Source organism: Patiria miniata, unplaced genomic scaffold (genome assembly GCF_015706575.1).
Source record: "Patiria miniata isolate m_02_andy unplaced genomic scaffold, ASM1570657v1 HiC_scaffold_7, whole genome shotgun sequence".
In the NCBI taxonomy this organism is placed as follows: Eukaryota; Metazoa; Echinodermata; class Asteroidea; order Valvatida; family Asterinidae; genus Patiria; species Patiria miniata.
In genome coordinates, this window is record NW_024037074.1 from 32,015,984 (window position 1) to 32,040,674 (window position 24,691).

Genomic DNA, 24,691 nt, shown 5'->3' on the forward strand with positions numbered 1-24,691 from the left:
GTTTCGTGTACAAAACATATGGGAGGTCTTTCTCAAAAGTTAAGGCACAAACAAGAGAGGGACAATAGGGGGTCCCTGATTGCAGTCAAATACACACTTGCGTGGGGGGGGGGGGGGAGTGTGTTGGGGTTGGGGTAGTTTACCTTGTGTGCATTGAGTGTTATGATGGGTTCTGGATCAAAGGTATCTCGGCTGCACAGGGCCAGAACTCCGTCTGAGTAGCCTACAGCGAATCGCCGATCCTCATCGTACCACGTCAGGCAGGTCACAGCAACTAGAAAAGGTTCAGGAAAAATATCAAGATTTCAGGATGAAAAATGCGGCGACTGTATGGACACTACACACTAACAGCTAATGACACTGTATTACCATTCAAACTGGTTTGCACATATATCGATATTTCACAAAACTTACATTATGAACAATTTTTGGAATTTATTTTTGAGAATTTCTCACCCTCCTGTCGGTAGCACTGCTCCAGCTCCACCTGGTGATAAGTGGAATGGTCCAGGACCTCAATCAATCCCAGGGTTCCATCGATGCGACCCACTACAAGCATCTCCGTTGTCGTGCCTGCGCGTCCCTCCAGTAAGCCCTTGAACTTTGGCCAAGCGAGGGCGGTAACCAGCTGGGGCTGAAGCTCAAGATGGCCTCTGCCTCCTAACAAAGCCAAAAAAAATGATGTACCGGTAATTTCTTCAGTCGACTTGATGTTTTTTTCCGTTGTATTTAAGAAAATTCTTTAATGCGGCATACAAATTTACTATAGCGGATTTGAATTTTTGGAAAAACTCATATCCAAGATTTTATATAAATATATTCTACTTCAAATTAACAAACTTTAAGTCTTGATACTGTCCTCATCCAGGCATTTGAACAAATTTCGCCGGTTCCCGCTTAATCACGAATGTAGAAACTCACAGTTGTCAACCAGTCAACAGGGCATAGCACACGGCATTGTCGCACACAGACACAGCGCGCAGCAGGGTATGTGAGCACTGATATCAACAACCACAATGGCGGCTTTGAGCGGCACGAAAGTTGCTTCGGTAAGTGAAGAACATTCGACAAAATTTGATAAATAAAGACAGTGTCCTGAAATGTATTTCTTGCAGATCAAGACAGCCTGATATAAATAATAATAATAATAACATTGGATGGCTTTTTTTCAGGGGATACAAGAATTTACTGCATATAACAATATTGCACAAGTCCAATTCTTGTAGCTCATGCAATATATTCTTATATCCCCCTCAAAGCCATGCAATATTATATAAATATGTTACCTTTTGAAGCTGAGCGAAAAATTCTCAACTCATCAAATTTTGGGGCTTAGCACCTGAATGATTTGGTTCACAGTCCTTTGAAAATTAACAACTTCAAGCAATCCCATACTCCAATGAAATGACTCCAGAAATCCATTCCCTTACCCGTGACAAACCACACATTGACCATGTGTTCAAGCGACGCGGCAAAGACCCTCCCGTTGGCGTTGTAGCAGAGATTGGTCAACGGTAAGCCATGTCGGTTGGGACTGATGTAGGCCCCGTACTCGTCGTTATCTGTGAAGGAACAGGATTGCTGCAGGAGGGGCTGGGAACGAGTCAGGGAACCCCACAGCCTCACAACTCCATCGCTGCCACTATATAACAAAAAATTGAAAAATGGGGGAAACAATGTTATCATTAAAATGTAAAAACAAAAAGGTATGAAATGCCAGTACAAAAATTGAACACATCCACAAACAGAAATGAAAAACAGGATAAAACTATGTTACCAGCGAAATGCAACAAACTGATAAAAGATATGGACGAAGAAAACAATTTTCAACAATTACAGCCAATGGAATTCATGCAATATTGTTATATCGTGTGCTTGGATACTGTAATTTCATTGGTCTAGGACGGCCACGTGTCTGGACAATAACAATGCATGTCACACACTGAGGGTGATATCCCACTGCAGTCATTGCGCGCGTTGCGCACGCGTGTGGAATCTGCCGGCGCGCTATAGCTTTGCGCAGTAAAACACTGCAACGTCAAACGCTCACTCTCATGTAATATGTCCGGCAGGACATCAGAACCTTCAGTTATCAAAGGTTACATCGCAGTGATTTAATGTATTTTTCACACAGTAAGTTACAACCATTTGCATAAAAGGTATTGGCATGATATAACGTAACAATTGTTGACTGCAATGTGGAATATGTGGTGTTAAAAATGCCATATCCCACATCACAGCAGTCAACAATTAAATTAGCAGTTAAAAGCAGTTAAATAGTAGATGGCACTTCGTGACCTCTTTTTTGGGCGGGACACATTGCATGCACACAGCGGTTCACACGCATATGGGAAGTACACGATTGATTTCCAGAGAGGTGAGATATGGGGGAAATGAAAAATCCACGAAGTAATCGGCAGAGGGTTTGAGGGTCGCGGAGGGCCCCAGAACAACATATTAGGGTATATTATTATTATTATTATTATTATTATTTATTCGGCCAAATTACAAACATACAACAAGCAATCCACAAAAAATAAACAAATCTAAACAAAAACAACCCAATCCAAGCTGGCCAGGATTGACAAAAGTATAATAAAACACTGTGACTCGAAAGCCTGTCAATCCTAACTCGAATGGCGACATACAAAAATAAATTAAAACGTAGATAATTGTGTACGTATTTGCCTAAAAGGTAGCCCTGAAAATACCCATCTCTTTTCAGAAACCTTTACGGTAAATCTAACAACTTTCAGATGTCAAAGGTATTTGTTTTTAATCCAGAAATCAGGAACGTGACAAATCTCACCCGTGTTTTAATGTTACCACGCACAAACAAATATAGTGACAGGCATATTGCAGTAATGCATTCGAATCCTCCTAATTCTCTTTTTATTACCGTTGAGCAGGTAATTATGCAAGGAATCTATACCTAGTTGCAAGTAATGCCTTCCCCTGGCTCCACACACAACCAGTCAATACATCCTGGTGCGCGTCTATGCGTGACACAGGGCACGGGGGCATGTCCCCATGTAGGTCAGCTGTGATGACCGCCGGGCTTGACGATGGCCGGGCCTGGCCAGACAGCGTCTTGACCAGCTGTTGGGCTGCCCACTCCCTGTGCTGACTGGCAAGCCGGCTGGACAGGCAGCAAGCCGCCAGGGCATTGGCTAGCTGGAGCGGGGCTGAACGGGTCACTGCCGGGGCCACGGGGTCAGCTGTCGGGTCCTTCCTGGTTTGGTTGGAATCTGACGGGAAAAAAGAATGCAAACAACAAATAATGAAGGGATAAAAGACCTTATGCTTTGGGAGTGTCTTTTTGTTATTTTTTATTAAGCATCAAAAGGTTACTGGTGTCTATCCAACCTATACAAAACAAACGCTTCCAACTCTTCATTAACCCTAACTCCCTAGGGTGATTTGCTAGGAACCTTCCTCATCCTTGCAAATCCCAACACCATATGGTAAAATGTGCACATGAACAGTTGGACCCTGTTTATTTGTGGTATGCCTAATCCCACGTAAAGCACAGTCAGTTTACTAGTGCAGTACTCATCCTAACAGATTCAAACAAACCCTGGCGTTACAAAACACGGTTTGGGGGAAGTAATAAGGGAATAATAGTGTGGCGGAACAGTATAAATGTCTGGTTTAAAACCGGGTAGGGGCCTGGTTGCTGATAATGGCCGGGACGAAGACAATGGTTATAAATAGTGGGAGCAAGGTCTGACACGAATCTTGCTAAGCCGCGGTGTATTCTGACAGCAACAAGACCGGCCACTCGTGTGAGACTGCGAGTTCATGGTTTTGTATTGTGCGCACATTATACGTACATATAGCTCATACGTTTTTAAATTTAAATGTCGCAAGTAAATAGAGATTTAAAAGCTAATTTGAATTATAATTTAACTCATTACTTCCAGTTCCACCCCAAACCGCCCTGCCTGTTACTCCTTATACCGCCCCAAAATGCCCCAGCACCAAAAACCAAAAACCACAAATTTGTAATATTCAACATTCAAATTTCTCCCAAATAAATTCACATATCAAAAGACATCACACAATGGGCTACAACTGCATCTTCACCCAATCCCTTTTGTCAAGCTACCAACCTGAGGCAGTCTCCAGCTGTTGGCCCTGGTTGTTGCTCTGCTGTGCCTTGGGTCCCTCGGCGAGTAGCGAGACCAAGGCTTGGGTGACAGCAAAGCTTGGTGAGGAGAGGGCTCGCTGATCGGACGAGCCGGGGTCCTCCCTGGTAGCGGTGGGTGCCCGGCGGGTATCAATGGCCGCTACGTTGAGGCCGCATGCAGCTGAGAGCAGGTCCTAAGGTAGGCCAAATGGAAGAAATAGGACGTAATCTCTGAAATGGGCACACGTACTCCTAGTGTAGATAATATGGAAACATTTCATCCGACAGGTTTAAAATGGCAGAACTTTAAAACTGAACACAAGATGGGTTGATTTTAAGGTTAACAATGCTTTTTATTTGAACCAAATTTGAGCTGCAAGACCAACATTGAGGCCACACGCAATGAGTGTTCAACTTGCAAAATTGCAAAAATTTAGTAATGTGCTGCAGAAAACACTCTATGAATTAATCTGAAAGTTGTTAACTGTGAAAAAAAGTTTTAAGCTTGTAATTTGAGCTTAAAGAGTTTAATTGTCCTAAGGACCTTTTGACAGTTTTCATGACATCAAGCTTTTCCATAACAGTACTGGAAATACAGGTGCCCAGCTAACCATGTTTCAAATGTTCTCTTCCCTTTGAAAATGCTTAAAATAAAAAAAAATTACAATAAACAAAATATCTGAAATCCAAACCTTAGTGCAGAGTTGTACTAGCATCTTAGCCGCGCTGGGGTTACACGCTGCCAGGGATCCGATGGCTGAACTCAGGTAGGCTAGACTGGATGACATAGCCACCGTACCAGTGGACGCTGACTCTAGTGGGACCTGACTACCGTATACCGCCGTGGGGTGGTTGGTGGTGGCTGCAAAGTCCGTCCTGCCCGCTGCAGCAAGGCACATCAGCCGGACTACAAGCCTGATGTCTGAGAGTCCTAGTTGCTCCAGACCCTCGGAGAGATTGCAGGCCGAACCGCTGGACATGACACAGACAAGTATGTTAATGGGTATACACTGCAGCCAATTTTATGGCACTGCTCTAAGGCATGATACACATTCATTTATGATAATAATGTGGAGTGATTATATAGTGGAATCCGGCAACCAGAATTAGAAGCTTTTACTGCGGTGGTGTCATGCTCACAAGCACGCTGCAGGCATTCTCAAAGACGAGGCGCGCGCATTTCTATTGGTTGAAGGAGCCTTGCACCACGGCAGAAAATGGCTGCCAACCGATTTGTCTATAGTACTTTCCACCAAAGGTAGGTCTCAAAGCTCTTCACAATTATTATGCCTGTTTATCAGACCATGAGTCCACTTTTCGGCAGTCGAGATCAGTGCAACTTGGTCTCTACCTTCACAGGTACCCATTTATACTCCTGGCTGGAGAGAGGCAATCGTAGTAAAGTGTCTTGCCCAAGGGCACAAACACCATATTCCCCGTCAGGGTTCGAACCCATGTACCATGGCATATGGGACTTATAATGGGCTTGTGATTCCATATTTGACTGACTAGTGCTTTACTTGTGATTTGACTTGTGATTTACATGTACTTGTAACATTCTTGTGAATTTGACTTGTAATTTGACTTTCAAGTTGACTTGTGATCCGACTTTGGATTTCACTTGTGTCAGACTTGTGATATACTAGTGACTGAATTGTGATTCGGCTTGTGATAGACCTTCAATTGAACTTGTGATCCAAGTTTGTGATCTGACTTGTGATTTACATGCGTTTTGACTAGCGCTTTCACTTGTGATTTACTTGTGACATTCTTGTAGTTTGGCTTGTAATCCAACCAGTGACCTGATTTGTGATTGGACTATTGATGGGTTTTGTAATTCGACTTATGACTGACTTGTGATTTGCGTGTATTTGACCTGTAATTTTACTTGTGATTGACATGTGATTTTACCTCTGATTTGACTTGTGATCTGACATGTGATTTTACCTCTGATTTGACTTGTGATCTGACATGTAGTTTGACTAGTGATTTGACTTGTGACATGAGTTGTAATTGACTTGATAACAACTGTCTTTACCTGACAGATAAGAGCGAGAGCGCCCTCATGACCATGGAGCGAGCTAGCAGGACTTGGGCAGCCGCGGTGGTCTTTCTCAGGGCGACTGCCCTCTCATGGGCGGTGGACAGCAGCGCGACCTGCTCCCCTAGGCTCATCCGATTCATGAAGCACGAATCGCGGTGGCTGCTCCCATCTAAAGAAACAATTGTAACACACAAAAATTGTCCACATGACTTTGTGGTAACAAAAAAGTGCACTCATTTCAATCGCTAAGATGGTCAATGCACAGGTTTTCCTACAATTTGTAACAATGCTCTGTCCAATGAAGACACTTGTAGGCAGAGCTTGAAGTGGAGATACAAAAAAAATTTGAAGTAGGGAGTATCGTTTTTATTTTCATTTTTTTTCAATTATGTGATCCTTAATATTTCTAAAATATATTGTAAATGTTTCAGACCATAATAATGCTTCTTAAGATAGTTTTACAGCGAGTCCCGAAATACCCGCAACTTTTTTTGGCAAGGCTCTAGCGTCGGCGCGGAATCACGTATCGCCATTATTTTTATACCATTTTAAAGCTTGGAATCTTAACTTTATCCCTGGCGAGTATTGGTTTGATATTTAAAAGAGCTTTAAAATTATTTGTGCTCAAATAAAGGCATGTCGAAAAAAAAACTCAACCGATTTCAAGAAAAATCGATGATGCGGTACATCAGATGCAAACTCGAGTCAACAAGCTGCTGAAATAACAAAAAAATCCAGCTGATTTATATTAAAAACACCTTGAACTTAAAACAAAGAACAATGTTGTGAATTTATTTAAGGTGTAGTCTACGTGGATCAAAAAGAAAAGGAAACACAGAAAGTAAAAGGCAATGAGATCGTCACATCATGAACATGATGAAGCATTTCCACATTAGAAAAAATGTGCGTGATTGATTTACCTTGAAGTTGGTTGTGTTACGTTTTTGACATGCCTTTATTTGAACACGAATAATTTCAAAATGCTTTTGAAAATCAAACCAATACTCCCCAGGGCTATAAGATTCCAAGCTTTAAAATGACATAAAAATAATGGCATTTTAACATTTTCTGTTTCCCCTTTTTCATATTAAAAAAAAATAATTCTGGCAACTTTTTATACTTTTTATGGTTGCTTATACAAATTCATATTATACACTGACCGAGACTGTAGGTACCTCCAGTACTCCTACTGACGCCTGCTGAGGCACTCCTTGCACCGAGGGGGTCAGGCTCAGGGAACTGGACCGGCTCAGGGATGGATCGGTTCTCAGTCAGTCCCAGCCGACCCATGATCTGATCAAATGTCTCCTGGCCTGATATCTGATTGCTGTCATCCTCTGTCACCAGGTCGTGATCGTCTGGCGAGAAACGGAAAAAAAATGAATTTTGTACACCTGGCTTACAGGTAATATATTTGCTTTTGCTGTACATTTTCAAAAATGGATGGATTTGGGGGTTAGTATTTTATAGCATTAGTATTGTTACACTGACCTGTTTAAAGTTTTGTGTTCATAGATGCTGGAAAAACTTAGAATATCTTATTGTAGTCTGGTTCCCTGACCCTACTTCAGACAAAATGGAGCAATTTATAGAAATCGCAGAATTGTCAGGTCAGGGAACCGGACTAGCTGGCTTCCACCCATTCATGGATGTGTAACCAATGTGTAACAAAATGAGGACTGACTAAGTTTGGCAAATTGAGTGTAGTATTTGAAAAATGACTATCAGTGGAAATTGATACAAAAATTCAACTTTTCGTGAAAATGACAGCACACCAGGTGCCATGATTTCATAGGATGCTTGAGACTATTATTCACTTACAGTCAAGTAAGGTAGTTATAATAATTTGGCAGTTTTGGTTTTTTATGTTTGCAAAATGTTGTTTATTACCTGTAAGACTCAAATGCACCAAATATCCACCTTATACATATTGAGGGTGCAAATAGTTTGAAATTTGAAAAGCAACTATTCAGTATGGGTCATTGTATACATTTAGGGTCCAAAGTGTGAAATTTTTCCTGTCCTTCTGACCTTGGTTCTTTGTCATATGCCATTCAAGTATCATTAAGAATGACTTCAAACAATGTTATAACTGTTAAGCAGGTAGTTTGCTATTTATAAACTTTCTTGGAGGACGACTGTATTAAGGAGTGTATCCAGAATTACAGATCCAGATGTACGATGTACCAGGGACAGGGAATGGACCCACAATGTATAGAAGGACCCATGTCTCAATATAGGTGGATTTATTTTAATTCAATGTCTCAAGGACAGTGACTAAATTTTGTATTGCTAGAAATATATCAATTTCAAATAAATCTTCTTTGAGGAGAGGAAGATTAATGGGCTTGTCAACTCAGGGCTTATGAACATGTCTATCCCCAATGAATATGCATAATATAAAGAACTTGCTGTAATTGCCCTTCCTGTGACATATGCGGTAAATCTTTTGATCTTGTGAGGCACTACAGGAGAAAAAACAACATGCATTATGTTAGGGGCTGCACCACATAAACAACTTTTTTCATTGACAACATTAGCTTTCTCTTGATTTGATATTAAAGGACGAAGGTTTGCTAGTTTCTGATAGGAACTCACCATCAACAGGGCCCTCAGCTGTCGTACTGAAGTCTGACGACATGCTGACCAGTCCCCGGCTCCCTGACTGGTACTTCTCCCTGCAGTCGCTGCACATGAGATAGTAGGGGTTACCGGTGCCACAGGCCCCGCCGAACCAGCCCCCGACGTAAGCCCCATTGCTACGGTAACCCATGTGACCACAGCTTTGCCGGCAGCCTGGGTGCTGAAGCCGCATGTGGCGGTTGAACTGGGTGGTGGTCAGGCCGCAAAGGTCACAGGTCACCTGGCTCTCGCTCTCCTCCAGCTCACGGCTTAGCTGATTAGGAATGAGAGACCAGTTATGAATGAAAAGACCAATTAGGAATGAAAGGCCGCAGAGGTCACAGGTCACCTGGCTCTCGTTCTCTTTCAGCTCACGGCTTAGCTGATAAGGAATGAAAGACCAATTAGGAATGAAAAGACCAATTAGGAATGATAGACCAATTAGGAATGAAAGACCAATTAGGAATGAAAGACCAATTAGAACTGAAAGACCAATTAGAAATGAAAGACCAATTAGGAATGAAAAACCAATTAGGAATTGACTGCTATATGTACATGTGCAATAAGGGTCATTTCTCAAATCTCGGGTATATGTTCAACTTTGGCTTCAGGCTTCAAGTCTCCTGATTTGAGGGTGGTTTACGAAATCACGACTTGTCTTCACAATAGTTTAGAAGCCGTTAATGTGGAAGTACTCATACCTTGTAATAAAAAGCTTGATTTGGAAGTCTTACAATTTGATTCAAACAAATCAGGCTTACATATGGTTCCAGAGCCAAAGATGAAAAGCCAAACTCAAAGTTTGAGAACTTGCCTCTGAATGTTAAAAGTTAAAATAATGCTGGCCAATCTATGAATGTGAAATCATGTCCAATTAGGAATACTTGGGAGTCAGCAGTAGTTTCATGATCGGGCTGAGAAACTGTGTCTACTATGAGGCTAAGAAGCATTTGGACTATCTATCCCAGAACATTACTGAGCCAGGCCTAATTTTCTGGAGCCTGAAGTAGAAAATAACAATCAAAACTGTATCTATTGAGAGAAAATCAGCAAGAATCAGTCACATGGAGTATCAACTGTATGACATTTTAGCTGGTAACTTGTTTCTGTGTTTCATGAATTTCTTAGCTCAAGAGCTCCATGAAATTGACCTCCAGTTTGTCAAGACTCTACATTCTTTGCCAACAGAAAGAGCTAGGCAACACCAAGAAGGAGATTTTGATCTCCTGTCATAGAAAATAAGTTCACTTACCTCAGGGTACCATAGACCCAAGAGCTCCCGGTCCCCTGCATTGTCGGTAACCAGCGTATCTTCCTCCTCTTCGTCCAAGTCCATGTCGTCATCTTCAAAGACGATGTCGTCTTGCGGGACTTCGTACCTCAGGTCCTGCCTGTCCGATTCACCAAACAAGCCATCTGGGTGGACATCTAAGATATAACCGAGGTACAGGATAACGATACGAAACCAATTCAATTTCAATTCAACCAAATATATATTTTCACATTTGAAATGACACTTTTCTGAAGCAGAGGCATTTCATGAATATAATTATTTACAGATGAAATGTCCGTGCACTAAATCAAATTCTATTTTTGTCCTCCTAACTTTCTCCGAACTTTGATCAATGCTGTAATTTCACAGGTTTTCAAGAAAAAAAATGTGTTTTCCCCATTTTGGGCATCTGCAAGATTCTGTTGTGTGTTGCTTTTGCGCGCATAAACAGATCTGCCCTAATTGTGGGCCAAAATTGTGGGCCAATATTCTGAAGTAAAGACTTCTGTACTGCTAGAAAACTAGCAATTAAAAAAACAATAACAAATAAATAAATTAAAAACCAGTAATTTTTAGCCTACAAGGAGCTATTGAAACATATGAGGTTTCAGCAAGATATATCATACAAATACTGTTGATGAGTCTTGCGAATCAGTATTTGTGGCGTTTGGCTGTATATCAGAAGTTGGCTAGAAAATTTTGAAATTTTTGGCAAAAAAAATCCTGGCGCAAAGTGGTTAAGGTTGTGGTGTACCTTAGTTTGGTCTGTAATTGTTTTCTTCTCAATAGACGTCAATTATTAGTGATGTATCACATTCACTTTCCCAACAGCAGCTCATAAAAGTGTCTGACATGTACGTCCGAATTTACGGCATTGCCAACTTGTAAGCAGAAGGTTGTGGGTTCAAGTCCTACCCGAGTAAACTTGTGAAATTTTTCTTCTGACAAACTCTCTGAGTGCACAGTGTTTACGAAACACTGTCGGTGAAGGGCAGAACCCAATATGGAATTGAAATGAGAGGTGTTAAGATCAGACTCACAGGGTGTTCTGTCCATGTTGCGAGCCATGGCGTTGGCAAGGGTGGACAGGTCCGCCACAGCCCGGTAACGCTCCAATCTGGACGGGGGACGTTCCACGGACGGCGTCCGCCTGAGACGTCGGGTGACATCTTCTGTCTCTGGGTAGCTGGAACTGCGCAAGGAAATAAACAAGCCTACTAAGAGCTGGTTCCAGATCACACAAAATGTTATTCAATTGATACAGAAGGCTCTTCACGAGCGGTCTCTTCATGCATCAGGGCCACTGATCTCTATATAACGACTGGATAGCGTACAGAAAGCAGCAGAAGAACGCCATTTGAAGCCATATTGGAGAGACCGGATCGTGGTTCACCTGGTTTACGTTTTGTCCACCGCCACTGACCACGGTTCACAATTTGTCAAACGTCATGGTTTACTTTTGAATGCCGCAGTTCAATTTTTGCGACATTTGGAAATATACTCACTACAGAAATTTGTCCTTTTCATCACAATACATGTACATGATCAAAATGTGCGTCAACTCATGATACAGCGCGCGTTGTATGCACGTTGTATGCACGCGCAGAACGTTTGTATGTAAGCGGCCATTTTTGAAAGACCGGGGGCGAACTGGTCAAAATGTAAATTCAAGCCTGTGACTCGTGTATGGGTATCCGCTATCAAGATTCTTTATATAGAGATCAGTGATCAGGGCCCAATTTCTTGGCTCTGCTTACCATTAGTGAAAAATCCATGCTTACTGTAGCAAGAAATGCCATGCTTACGGCAAGCACATTTCGCGGGTTAGCGAGGAATTTTGGCTTCTGCCCATGCGTACATCCCGTAACTAAAGATTTTGTGCTTACAGGGTTGCGCAGTATGTGCCGTGCACACGCCAATCTCCATATAAGGGGATTTTTAGCACTACACGTGCAAGGCATATACCATAGACATGGCCAGAGGGGTGTTTCACAAAAAGTTAAACTGTTGAACAAAATCGTTAGAAATTTGTGAATTTTTGACTTGTTGTGACTTTTTGACTGAAAGGTGTTTATGAATGGGAATAAATCTGCACTTAGCCGGTATCAAACAAGAACCACTCCTAAGTTGAGAATGATAATAGCATGAGTATCAGCTATAATTACATGCCCCATCATTTTTGAATGCCGTAAAGTAGTGCCATCAAATCCAGGGCCCAATTTTTTTTGGACTTGTAAAGCAGAATATGACACACTAAGCTAAAAAACCTTGCCCACTCACTCTTCATATTCGTCATATCGTCCCGCCGGGCTGTCAGAATCGGTAGGTCTGGACGGCCTGTTAAGTGCAGCTGCCGACTGCTGCCTGCTGCTGGTCTGCTCTGCAGCACCCTGCGATGGCTGCTGCTGTTGCTGCTGTAGGGGTGAAGGGTCATCTTCCTCATCCAGACACGGGTGCTCTAACATCCAAGTCGCTAGGATGTTGATGCGCTGGGCGTCCAGGTCCCCACGGGTGTCTGCAAAAAAATTAGGCAAGTATTTCTCAGTGACTTTAAGATGTTGATGCGCTGGGCGTCTAGGTCACCACGCGTGTCTGCATAAAAATTAGGCAAGTATTTCTCAGTGACCTTAAGATGTACTGCCTGCGCTCAATTAGAAAACTAATTATCTATCTATGTGTTATATTCTGGGCAGTTCCATGATGTCAGACGTACATTTTGGACAATTCAACAGTGTGCATGATAAAAGTTATAATCATAAACCGGACTTTAATTATGATAAAACTTATCAGTTATTTTATACAATAATTCTAAAAAGGAACTATTCATGGTGTTGGATGTACTTAGACAAATTGATATTTTTGTGTACTTAATTAATTTTCAATTAATTTTTGTTAATTAAATTTTCAGATAGAAGTAACAGCTTAAAAGTAAGCTTCAAAGTTTTTTATTAAAGTTTATCATTCCGTGAAACGCCCTTTTAGAAAACAGAAAAAAAAATTGTTTTCTATATTGGCCATGGTAGACAGTATAAAAAGAAAATAAGGAGGAAATTTCATTTGACCAACAATAACCACACGTATCCCGCTGACTTACTTGTTGCCGCCATTGCTTTCAGCACATGATGCATACTGAAGCCCATTTCCAGGAGCTGAGCTGCAATGGGCGGGGACGGGGGCGGGCGGGACTGTGAAGCTGAAGAAACAGACAACAGAATAACACAAAAAAAGACAATTCAGAGAACGGAATCAATAACAAAAATACTCAAACTATTCATTTGTTTAACCATTGACCATCCATGTCCTATTATTAAAGATCATGTTAAGATTATGTGCACAGATATCTCCATGAAAACCCTTCCTCTCTGGCTGGCAATTTCAACAAGGCCAGCACAGCAGTCAAAATAAATTAGGTGACTGTTTTTGATAGTTGCCTGCTCCCTGCCTTCACAAAGCAGGATTGACTGGCTGTGATTGTTATGAAACCTGATATAGCTACATTTTGAATGTAGGAAATTGATAAGCCAGCTGCGACTACCAGTCACCTGCTTTTGTCCATTGATGGAATTTGACTGTCACAGTGCCTACAAGAAATATGACCAGACTGTTGGTGACTAGCATGTGTAAAAGGCATGGTAGGAAAACAGGATTGATTTCTTGACCTTTGATACTGACCACTGACCTTAGATTCTTTGACCCTTGATTCTCTGACCCTTGACCTTTGATTCTCTGACCTCTGAACTCTTTACCTTCACTATGGGCGTCTTCCTCGGGTGAGTGGGGAGAATGGGGTGGTGAGCTTGGAGGTGAGATGGCAGCGGCATTTGTCCCCCTCTGCGAACTGCGGGAGAACAGCATCCTCATCCCGACTCCCCTCAGACGATTACGAGACGGGAGGGAGCAAGAGGGGGTGGGCGGGGCCGAGACAGTGGTAGAGGAGGAGGAACTCTGGCGGTCCTGGCCATCAGTTTGGGCTGCGGCTGCCGTGACCGTGTCCCGGTCCAGACGGCGGCCTTGGCTGGCTAGCATTTCTGCGGGAAAACAAAGACAAGGTCTTTTTGGTTAATCCTATGATAGCACTGCCGTTCTCTTTTCCCCAGTCTATAACATTCTAAGTCACAAGTGACAGTCAGTCAGTCAATGAGTCAGTCAGTCGGTCAGTGGCATAGGCACTTAGACCCATTGGATGGCCACAAGAGGATTGCCTAAACTGCCTAATGGGACCATTAAAATCCGTTTAGACTTTTACTCATGAACAAATCCATACTGCATTAGTGTTCCTAAACTTGAAACAGTCTTGTTTCTCTTGAAAATGTTCTCATTGGGAACACACCGTGTTCCTTTGGTACTATCAAATAAAACAGTCCAATTTTCGAAAGTCCTTACAATAACAAGTCATTCACAAGTCACTCAGTCTCAAGACATTCCTTTATCAATGTCTATCCCCTACAAATTGTGTCCAGACTTTTGACTGACTTCTGATGGACTTGTGATCGGCTTGAACTATGACTGGAAACTAGGACAAGCCCTTGTTTATTGTGTACTGGGCATTCCTACGAGAGGAAGCGCAGTGAACCCAAGCCTCTTTAGTGTTGTTTTACCATTTGAACAGGCAGTTTTCTCGCAGGAATGTTTCGAGCATTGTGACTCTTGAGATGCTCCCTAAATAAGGGTAGTTAATCAATACAAATGCCATATACCACAAATTGTATTGCTGACAAAATGATCAAATTACCTACCTAGTTTAGATGTAGTGGTTTTACCATCTGTGTAGGGAGCCTGAGCTGTGAGCTTGATCAGCATAGCATGCGCCCTCTCGAGCTCTGTCATGCATACCACACGTCTGATTGGAGATGGCATGACAGCTCGCTTCACAAGCTGCCTCATGATGGTACGCATGGCTACCCGTAGGCCTTCCAACTCCTCCTTAGCTCTTGCCTGTTCCGCCTGGTCCTTGTCGCTGCCTGAGCTACCCTTCCGCTGCTTACCACCAGGTGGAGCCTCCTTCTCTGGCTTTTCTGTCGTTGGGGTTTTTGGGACCAGCAGCATCTCGATGTACTTGCTGCAGCCCATCAGGACGCTCAGGGCCTTCAGGGCACCGACTTGCAGGTGAGCCAGCATAATGCTTTTCATCTCAGCGTCCGTCTGCCTAGCCAGGTCATCCAGTTTTAGTCCCGGTTTCGGAGCGGCAGCGGTGTCCCTGGTAGCAGGGATGGGATGCTGCTGCTCCACCTTAGGCGTCTCAGCGGGGACGGAGAGAGTGCTGGTGTCGGACAGATTAGCATCTGTGGGGCTGAGGATAGGGGAACCCCGGCAGCTAGAGTCAGTTGATGTGCCTTCCATCTCCTCCCCGATGCAAGGCTCTGGGGTCTGATTTAACAGGGACGACCTCCTCGGTCCGGGATCTTCTAGTCCCTGGGAGATGCTATCCAAGACCTCCTCTACCATCTTCTTGGTGATGGATGCCGAGACAGCTTGGCCTTCTCTACCTGAAGCAGCAGCACCTTGGTTTGGTTTGGAATCTGGTGATTCCAGATGCAGTTGCAGAGTTGATAATTTTGTAGCAGTCACAGGCTTTCTGTCTTTCAGAGATGCAAGGCTGTCCACGTCTGTCCCCTCAACGCTGGAATCGGACTCTCTGACTTGGGCAGAGACTTGAGATTCTCCGGTCGCCTCCTCCTCTTCCTCTTTCATCGCCCTGGCAATTTCTGCATCCAGGGACCTCTCAAAGGCATCAGTCTTGGCGACATCGCCTTCCTTCTTCTCCCTCTCTTGCTTCTCTTTCCCAGCTCCAGTCTGTGCCTCGCCGACATGCTTTGGAGGCTGGTCTGCTTTGGCCGCATCTCTCTGGGCATTCTCGTCAGCGATTCCAGACAGCAGGGCCAGGTCACTCAGCATGGTTGAGTTGATGCCCTTCAGATGAGCTGGTTCGAACCCCACCGGCTCTAAAGGCTCCAGATTAGATATAGCACAGTCGCTGATAAAAAAGAAAAGAAATCAAGACGAGGCAAACTTAGTAAAGTAAAAGCTGGTTCAAAAGCACACAAAATTCTGTCAACAGATTCAGAATGGGTATTCACTGGGAGTCTTTTCATGCAACTAGTCTACAAAATGGGCCAGATGTAGCCCATTCATTCCCATTCATTCATTCCCTTTAGTTTTCCAAGCTCGAGTGCCACTTTCGAGGAGACCTTGGTATCTTTAACAGAAGGAATTACCCCTGTCATAGTTGACTCCATCACATTCATTCATTCATAAAAGGTTTATTAAAAATTGTCATCACAGCAAAAAAACTGAATTGCAACAATTATTACAATATTGAAAAAACATGAAGAAATAACATTCAATATATATTTAAAACATTTAAGAAAAGTAAAAGACTAAAATGCACCAAAGCGCAGACGAACCAGCGCAGTCTCGACACCCGCGCAAACTCACTACACTCCATCCCGACCCAATCATCCCATGAATGGAATCAATTCCATGGACAATTAAGCCGGGACGGAGCACAACAGTCCGCACAAGTGACAAGCATTCACAAGTCCATCACAAGCATTCACAAGTCCACCACAAGTCATCATAAGCCATCACAAGTAAAGTACTAAGCTAAAGCTAAGCTAAGTTAAGTTAAGTTAAGTACTAAGCTATTCAAATGAACTGTACTTGACAACAGCACCGCGAATTACAATTAACCTTCCTGCTATTTGAACAGCCAAAAACAGTCAAAAAATCAATCCTCTTCTCTTGCCATGCCTTTTAATACACATTCACCAACAATCAGATCATATTTTAAGCAAGGACTATGACAAAACAGACAAAAGCAGAAAAGTGGTAGGCACAGCTGGCTTATCAATCACCTGCAGTCAAAGCATAGCTGTATCAAGTTACATAAACAGTCACAGCCAGTCAATCCTGCTATATGCAGGCTGGGAGCTCTTAACTGTTGAAAACAGTCACTTGATTGATTTTGACTGAAAGGACAACTTTGCACAGAATGCATGTCTGCATAGGAGGGTTAATGAATGACAAAGCAAAAAGACAAATTGACTAAATCTTGATTGGATGCAGATAGTTATGTGGTAACATGCCGACACATACCTGATAGTAGAGTCTGCATCCTCCCACTGCACCTTGGCTGAGGTCCCGCCCTCTTTGAGCATGCCCAGTAGGGTGGCCTCTCTGCATGTCTGTTTATGCACGCAGCGGCCGCCGATTCTCAAGCCCCTATCGATGCCTCCGATGACTGCCAGGACTGGTAGAACTGAGTTACACAACTGCATCCAGTCTGTAGAGTCCGAATCTGAAAACATATCGCCAGCATTTAAAGCCACCGATTTAATGACAGAAACCTTCAAAGTGAAGATTGGACTGGTATCAAATACCCTGTGAAATTATTCCGTCTGAAGTGGTATCGTTTGGAAGAAAATTAACAACTACCACAGGTTAGTTGTTATGCACCCTATTTAAGACTTTGAGCAGTTTTGTCCAACTGATCGTTCACTTTTTCAATTCTAATATTGATTAAACAAACTTCAGCTCACTAGGTTTTTTTTAACTGCCCTAAGTAAATTTCAAGAAATGAATGAACACCCATCTACAGTTCTGTATCACAAAATTTGACTTACATATACTTGAACTGTAAAGTGAGTTTGTTACAAATTTAATCAATTGATATCAATTTAACCTTTTAGTCTCTATACTGCTAGAAAACGCCCTGCCTATTTCTCCTTATAACGCCTCAACTCTATATGGTTTTATAAATTCATCAAGGAGTAACTACAATATAGTACAATGTAATACAAAACAAGCAATATTTTGAGATATGGCAGAAATCAGAAGCTACTGCAAATTGCAAAACTTTAAAGTTCTGTAAACTTGATGTTTCAATCCTAGTAGATTCTTTTTCCAAGATAAAAAAACAATAAATTTGACACAAACCTTTTTCTTTATCATCCACAAGTTCCTCCTTCTTCCCTGCCTTCTTGTCCTCACCACCATCCTTCTTTTCTTGGGCCTTCTTCTCAGCCTTGGAGTCTCCATCTTTTTTCTTTGTTGACTTGTCTTCTCCCTTGTCACTCCCATCAAGAACTTTCTTGTCACTTTTCACCGGCTCATCCCCTCTGCTTTCACTCTTCCCGCGGTCTGGGGTTTTCTCCTTTTCCTTTGAACCGTCCGGTTTCTTTTCAGCCTCGTCCGATTTTGTTTTGGCGAGCTCTGAATCCGACACACTCTCCCTCTTCAGGGGCTCGCCATCCCTGTCAACCTTCTTGTCGCTCGGCTTAACATCATCACTTTCCGCTTTCCTGGGCACCGACTTCCCACCTGTCGTCTCCGATTTCTGATCGGCGTGTGACTTCTTGGACTTGCTTTCAGCGGGAGTGCTCCCGTCGCACTCTGGGCAGGCAGATCCCAGCGCAGACTGGTGGAGTTTCTGTATCTGCCCCAGCCTTGCCTGGATGCCATGGTTGATGGTGTCTCTCCAGGACGTCTCGCGATGGAGGGATCTGAGTAGCATCACGTGAGCCTCAGCCAGGACGGAAGAGGTGGGTGCGCACAGGGGTTCCCCCGGCTGCAGGTCTCGCGGCGCTCCTCGAACCTGCATCTCACCTATTTTTACCTATGGTGGCATGAAGGAGAAGGGTGATAAACAATTAAGTTTTCTTAATGGCTGTGCATTTTCAAATAATGTAGTATTTGATTATACAGACTACTTGATTGAATATTCAACTATTCGAACTTGATCAAGTTTAACATGCGCCAGCCTAAACTCGGCCGCCGATCGAGATCTGCGTGTGCCTGCGCTTGCTGAAAATTGACAATGACCCTGATTGACAATGACCCATAGCCTACCTTCTCCCCAGGGTTACTGCTGTAGAACATGACCACTGGATACAGCTCCGTCGCTTCGACATCATCAAAAGCTAGCCTGGGCTCCTAGAACAATTATGCAGTAAAGAAAATACTGGTGAAGAATATCTGAACAACTTTTCAAGACTTTTCCGTGACTTTTTCCCTTGGAATATAAATTTTCCATGACTCCTAGTAAAAGTTACAAAATTCCTTAACTTTCCATGATTGTGGGAACCCTGTCAGTTATCTCACCTCCCCGTTCTTGCCAAACGACAGCGTGCGCGCCTCCATGTCCAGCACGCAGGTGATGCAGTCCCCCTGGGTGAAGCCAGGCAGCGTCAGTGAGTGCTCCCCGTTGTGGTACAGGTTGCCGCTGTAGGCCCGGTACAGCCACATGTCCGAGGTGGTCCGGTGGCTGAAGTCGCGGACGGGGTACCGGGAGACTCCAACGCACGTGCCCTCGTTACCCTTGTTTTCTTTGACAATGTGAAACTGAAGGGGGAAAAAAAATAATCTAGCAATTTGTTTTTTTTAACAAGGGACTGCAACTCCGAGTTGAAGTCAAGTGTTAACAAATAAGTGCCATGTCATTCAAACATCTATTACAAGTTGTCTAATCTTAAGTTGAATGATTACTTTGGTCGATTTAACCAGTTCGCGCCGGGATTATTTTGAAATTGATCGAACCCGGGCGCGGGATTGTTTTTCATGAACCTTGATGCCAGACGGGTTCAGGCCATCATCTGCGGGTAGCACACCCTGATATTTCCGGCCTCGCTCGCTCGCTGTGAGCGGGTCGCAGACAGATATTTCCGGCCTCACTCGTTGCGTGTTTATCCGTCATCCGTTCCAAATACCACAAAACCTTTGCGTGTATACACGTCATCCGACGCGAACTGGTCAAAGTGACTTCTAACTCACATTGGTTAACACAACTAACATTATTCTGATGACACTTGCAATTTGCATGTTAAGAACACGGTGCCAATATGACTACCTCCAATCCACAATTTTAGGCAAAATACCATATTGTTTTTACCAAAAAAAATACCATATTCCATCTCACTGGCACAAATGAAAGGCCTCGTTGTCCCCTTCAATTGGATAGCACATTTGTGACCTGTTCTGTCAAAAACAGATGCTTCTGGGCAGAGGTTGAAATTGAGATAGGGCCAAAAAAATGCTGCGGGGTGATTTTTTTCGATTTTCAAATTTCTGCATATTTGTAATCCTGAACATGTTTAAAATAGACTATACAATTTTGAAATCCTTATTTGAACTCTAAATATAGCATTTTTGATGATTTGTTAAGGTATATCAGTAAAAGGAATGTCACTTGAAACAGGTCTTAAACTAGACCCCAAACTTTAACTGCCATTTTCTCTGTTTTCTACTTTTCGGCATGATGAACTTCAAAATAGCATAACTTTGCCCAGGAATGACCGGTTTCAAAAATAAACCACCTATTCAAAGGAAAATGTACATATTTTAACAATATGCAAAAATCTCATTTTTGACCTTATGTCTAGAAAAGTCTGATTTTGACAGAACGGGTCACATTTGATGTTAAGGTGCTTGTAAATTTGAAGATTTCATAAATTTTCTATTTTTCATCAATGTCCACATTCTCATGGAATTGCCCATTAGCTTTTACTGATTGCGCGAGTTCTACGAAGGATTCTTCATTGTGAGTGCTGCGCATTGAGAGTGTATTTCCAGAACGATGCGACAACCGTAACATGTGACCCACCTTCCACTGGTAGCAGCCGGCGGTGATTCCCGTGGCCCCCAGGCCGTAGCCCCGCCCACCGGAGCCGTGGACTAGGGTGTGGCCTCCCTCCACGCTGCAACACACCGCCTTCTCCGCGTCAAAGACGGTGTCCTGCAACGCGATGTCATCGTCACTGTCACTGTCATCGCCATCGTCCCCACTCTCCGAGACCGAGGACGATGGTCGCCTGGCGTTGGCGTTGTCATTGCCGGGGTTCACCATGGGGGGCACGGTGCCAGGGTCAGGGGCAGGCTTCTGGTGGGATCGGTGGCGAGCCAGGGCCTGCGGGGCGCGCCACATGCACTCTGAAAGGTTATTCAGAAGTTGCTGTACCACCTGCAAATGTACAATGTACATGAAGAAGGAAACAAGTGATTTAAGCGAACACGGTTCCCAACAAACAATGCTCAGTATTGTATTTAGAGTTTGTAACCCGTATATCAATCTGCCCCAGCTCTCTATGGTTTTATTGGTTTATAGCAGAGTAAACACAATGTAAGACAATTTCGTACAAGTGCTAAAGGGTTAAAATAGGACAGTCAAAATAAAGGACATGGGACAATATTTGAACAAACAAGCCTACACTGAAATATCTGCCAATCAAGTCCATTTCCATGACGAATATGAACACAGTATTTCATGATAACAATTGACAGTCAGTCACTGGTACCCTGACCTGATACTGGTGCCCCTCCTGAGTTTCCATAGGGCATGCAGGAAGGACAGCCTCCAACAGATGCAGCGAGAGTAGCCTGGTGCGGATGTTTTCAATCCTCGGTAAACCTACAAAAAACACAACAATGAAAAACTTCAGAATATACTGACGTAGACTGAGATATTGCTCAAGCATTTTTTGCAACGAGAATTCAGCATAGTGGTTAGGGCTGGTCATTCATGATCAAATCCTAGCTGCTGGCTGTATGTTGTGTCCTTGGGCAAGCCACTTTACACTTGTCTCTTTTGACCCAGAGTACAAGTGGGTGCCGGCATTACCCGAAGACTAAATTTGTGATGGGCTTGAATCCTATCCAGTGGGGAATTGAAAACATTCTCAGGTTTTTTTCTCAAAACTAGACATTGGTGGGAGACTGATTTAACTTTCTATTACTTTGTTATTTACAATGTAAAAGACTGACAATTATTTTGAAATAAAAGGCTAAACAGTATAATATTTTTGCTGACTCCTGATTTCTGGTTACAAATCTCTGTGTATTTGTCAACACTAGCAGTTACTTGGGCCGATGGGTCACAAAAAAAAAACAATTTTTAATTCTACAACGGCACGGTTCCATCCCTGGTTACCAATAGCTGCACACATCATAATGTACAGCAGGGGGCCAGGACCCCGACATTTTGTAATGACGTTTAGACAAGTGTTTGACAAGAGGTGCTCGCACATTGATTTTAGTGCCCAGGCTTATAAGTTACGTCACAAATCAACCAGTAGTCAACAGATGCCCCTCACCCCAACTTGCTCTAGGCAAGCCTAATCTTGTTTTATTGTCGGTACCTGTGCTTGGCTGGTGTCCTGCAATAGCGAGCAGTACCGATGTCCAATCAGACGAGGCCATGTTCCCACAGACTGGCCTACTGAGGGCGACACGGCGCAGGAACACCAGGAAGTCGCCCAGGGCTGTTTGCACCAAGTGGCGAGAATGTCTCCCCTTACGCTGCTTGCCTTTATGAAGACGACAGAAATAGGTCAAAGTTTGAACACAAGTTCAATTCTTTTTTTAGTTATGAAACCAAGTTATGAAACCAAGGATTCTTCTTAGTGCCAGGCACTGCAGCTTGTTGGCCTGAAGAAACCTAGTTGGGGGAAGATGAAGAGGATGCTTCAGTTTTAGAGGTGATAGGAAAATCTCGGCATAATCTTCTACGGAAAAACAATGGAATCAGGTATAGGGACTGAAAACCCATGGAGCGAGTCATTTGTGTTAACATGAGTATACTCCTGAGTGCACACATTGCAAGAGCATGACCCGCAGGTATGGGAGAGTAGTTGTGATCAGCAACTGTATGTAACTGGTCCCCTACCTGGCTGGTGCCCCGTAATATGCTAAGCAAATTTCTGTGATTGGCAACTGTATGTACATGTACATGTAACTGGCACCCTACCTGGCTGGTGGCTCATAATATGTTGAGCAAATTTCTGTGATTGGCAACTGTATGTTACTGGTTCCCTTCCTGTTTGGTGACCGTTAACTGGCTAAGCACATTTCTGTGCTAGGCAACTGTGTGTGAAGTGCCCCCAACATAGCTGGTGTCCCGTAATTAGCATACAATTTCTGTGCTTAATAGCTCTATGTTACTGGAGTCTTACCTGACTGGTTCCCCATAATTGTCTAAGCAACTTCTGTGTTTTGAAGCTATATGTACCTGGTCCCCTACCTGACTGGTGCCCAGTAATTTTCAAAGCAATTTCGGTGTTGTAAGCTATATGTAACTGGTCCCCTACTTGGCCGGTGCCCAGTAATTTGCTAAGCAAATTTCTCTGCTTTGCAGCTCTATGTAACTGGTACCCTACCTGGTTGGTGCCCCGTAGCGCTCGTCTTCTTCTCTTTGCCACCTGCCCCTTTGCCTTGGGTCTTGCCCCTGGGGGTCGTGTCGGCCAAGGTCTTCCATTCACTCTCCCCCGAGGCCATGGAGAAGAGACTGCAGAGCTGCTCATGTAGAAGACTGACCAGGGCTTGGATGACCGACTCGCTTAGCTGGTCAGCGTGGGTGCTGTCAGGGTTACAAGACAGAAAGGACTTATAAGTTCTGTTAAGGACAGACTCTCTGGGCAGCTGGTAAAATCGGTGAGGGGCCTGGCCGCCGATAATGGCCCAAGACAAATAATCAGCTACCAGAGCACAAACTGGTTTGAAACATCAATTTTATACCTGTTCTATCACCATTCATTAGTACCTTTTTGGTCAAAAAGCTATTAAAAGTCAGAAAAGTTTTTTAAAAACTTCCAATGATTTTGTTTTTCCATATTACTTTGTGTTTAGGCCATTTCTATGGTGCATGTGACATACATGGTGTACTCAACAGAAGATCGTATTTGTGTTTCTTAAGCACTTGGTTGTTATGTAGCCGGCGCACGAGGCGTGTACTGTGTGCACGTGGGGGTTTTAACATCGCTGTTTAATCACTGAGCAGTGTTTTTAAGTAATTATTTTTAGTTTTCAAGTAGTTCTTGCACATATTATTCTTTCATGTGATGATTACACTATGTTCAATACTTACTCGAAAAACTTAAAACTGGTCTTTCCAAATATTATCGTTACATGGCAGTTGGGTTTTAGAGCCAAAAATGAAGCATTTATTTTATGACAAGTACAAAGGCTCTGTAAACAGGCAATTCCGTACAATCCAACGTACGTCCCACCACATGATGCACATGTATAAGGTCATTATAGGTGGCGGTACCTTAGTTTGGTGTTTTGGTGTACCCTAGTTTTGGTGTTTTCTGCGCATTAGATGTCACATATTAGTGATGTGTCACATTCACATTGCCAACAGAAGCTCATTAAAGTGTCTGACATGTACTTCCCAATTTACAGAAATTCCCAAACAAATAAGTTCTGTGCTATCGCAAAAGGCCCTGCCTGCTACTCCCTGTACCGCCCACACCACCCAAGCAATCTATGGTTTTATGGATTCATCAAGGAATAATGTAACACAATGTAATACAATGTAGTACAGGAGTTAATGGGTTAACTTGCCTTGTAGTTATGGCCAGTATCTGCAGCAGCCTCATGCTAGCCACCTGCAGCACGCAGTGCATGGAGGGGATACTACCGGTCAGCATGGGCTGGACAGGCCTAGCTAGGACCGCCTGGCTGCCCTCCCCACACAGCCTGGCCAGTAAGGGGAGGATACCGCTGGAGACGGCTAACAGGACATCTGGCGGCTGGTACTTGACACTCAGGGCAAAGATGGTAACCAGTAGCAGTCGGTGCCAGGCACCTGTCGAATTGAAAATACATGAACATGATTCTAATACAACTGGCTGAT

The 24,691-nt window shown here is 43.4% G+C and overlaps 1 protein-coding gene across 1 annotated transcript in view; it reads right to left on the reverse strand.

The window, feature by feature from the left end:
* Positions 1-24,691, reverse strand: part of LOC119718849 (probable E3 ubiquitin-protein ligase HERC1) — a 76,833-nt gene that overhangs the window by 22,933 nt on the left and 29,209 nt on the right. Inside the window, exons 28-51 of the mRNA XM_038188269.1 lie at positions 24,400-24,643; positions 23,214-23,413; positions 22,197-22,364; positions 21,363-21,469; positions 20,666-21,022; positions 19,168-19,407; positions 18,916-18,999; positions 18,004-18,682; positions 17,164-17,365; positions 14,805-16,042; positions 13,815-14,096; positions 13,163-13,261; positions 12,349-12,583; positions 11,109-11,260; positions 10,048-10,223; positions 8,772-9,069; positions 7,334-7,531; positions 6,168-6,342; positions 4,822-5,101; positions 4,113-4,323; positions 2,933-3,248; positions 1,431-1,642; positions 457-660; positions 144-274 (exon numbers count right to left, since the gene is read on the reverse strand). Of these exons, the coding sequence (XP_038044197.1) occupies positions 144-274; positions 457-660; positions 1,431-1,642; positions 2,933-3,248; positions 4,113-4,323; positions 4,822-5,101; positions 6,168-6,342; positions 7,334-7,531; positions 8,772-9,069; positions 10,048-10,223; positions 11,109-11,260; positions 12,349-12,583; positions 13,163-13,261; positions 13,815-14,096; positions 14,805-16,042; positions 17,164-17,365; positions 18,004-18,682; positions 18,916-18,999; positions 19,168-19,407; positions 20,666-21,022; positions 21,363-21,469; positions 22,197-22,364; positions 23,214-23,413; positions 24,400-24,643 (6,488 nt within the window). The remainder of the gene's footprint in view (positions 1-143; positions 275-456; positions 661-1,430; positions 1,643-2,932; positions 3,249-4,112; positions 4,324-4,821; positions 5,102-6,167; positions 6,343-7,333; positions 7,532-8,771; positions 9,070-10,047; positions 10,224-11,108; positions 11,261-12,348; positions 12,584-13,162; positions 13,262-13,814; positions 14,097-14,804; positions 16,043-17,163; positions 17,366-18,003; positions 18,683-18,915; positions 19,000-19,167; positions 19,408-20,665; positions 21,023-21,362; positions 21,470-22,196; positions 22,365-23,213; positions 23,414-24,399; positions 24,644-24,691) is intronic.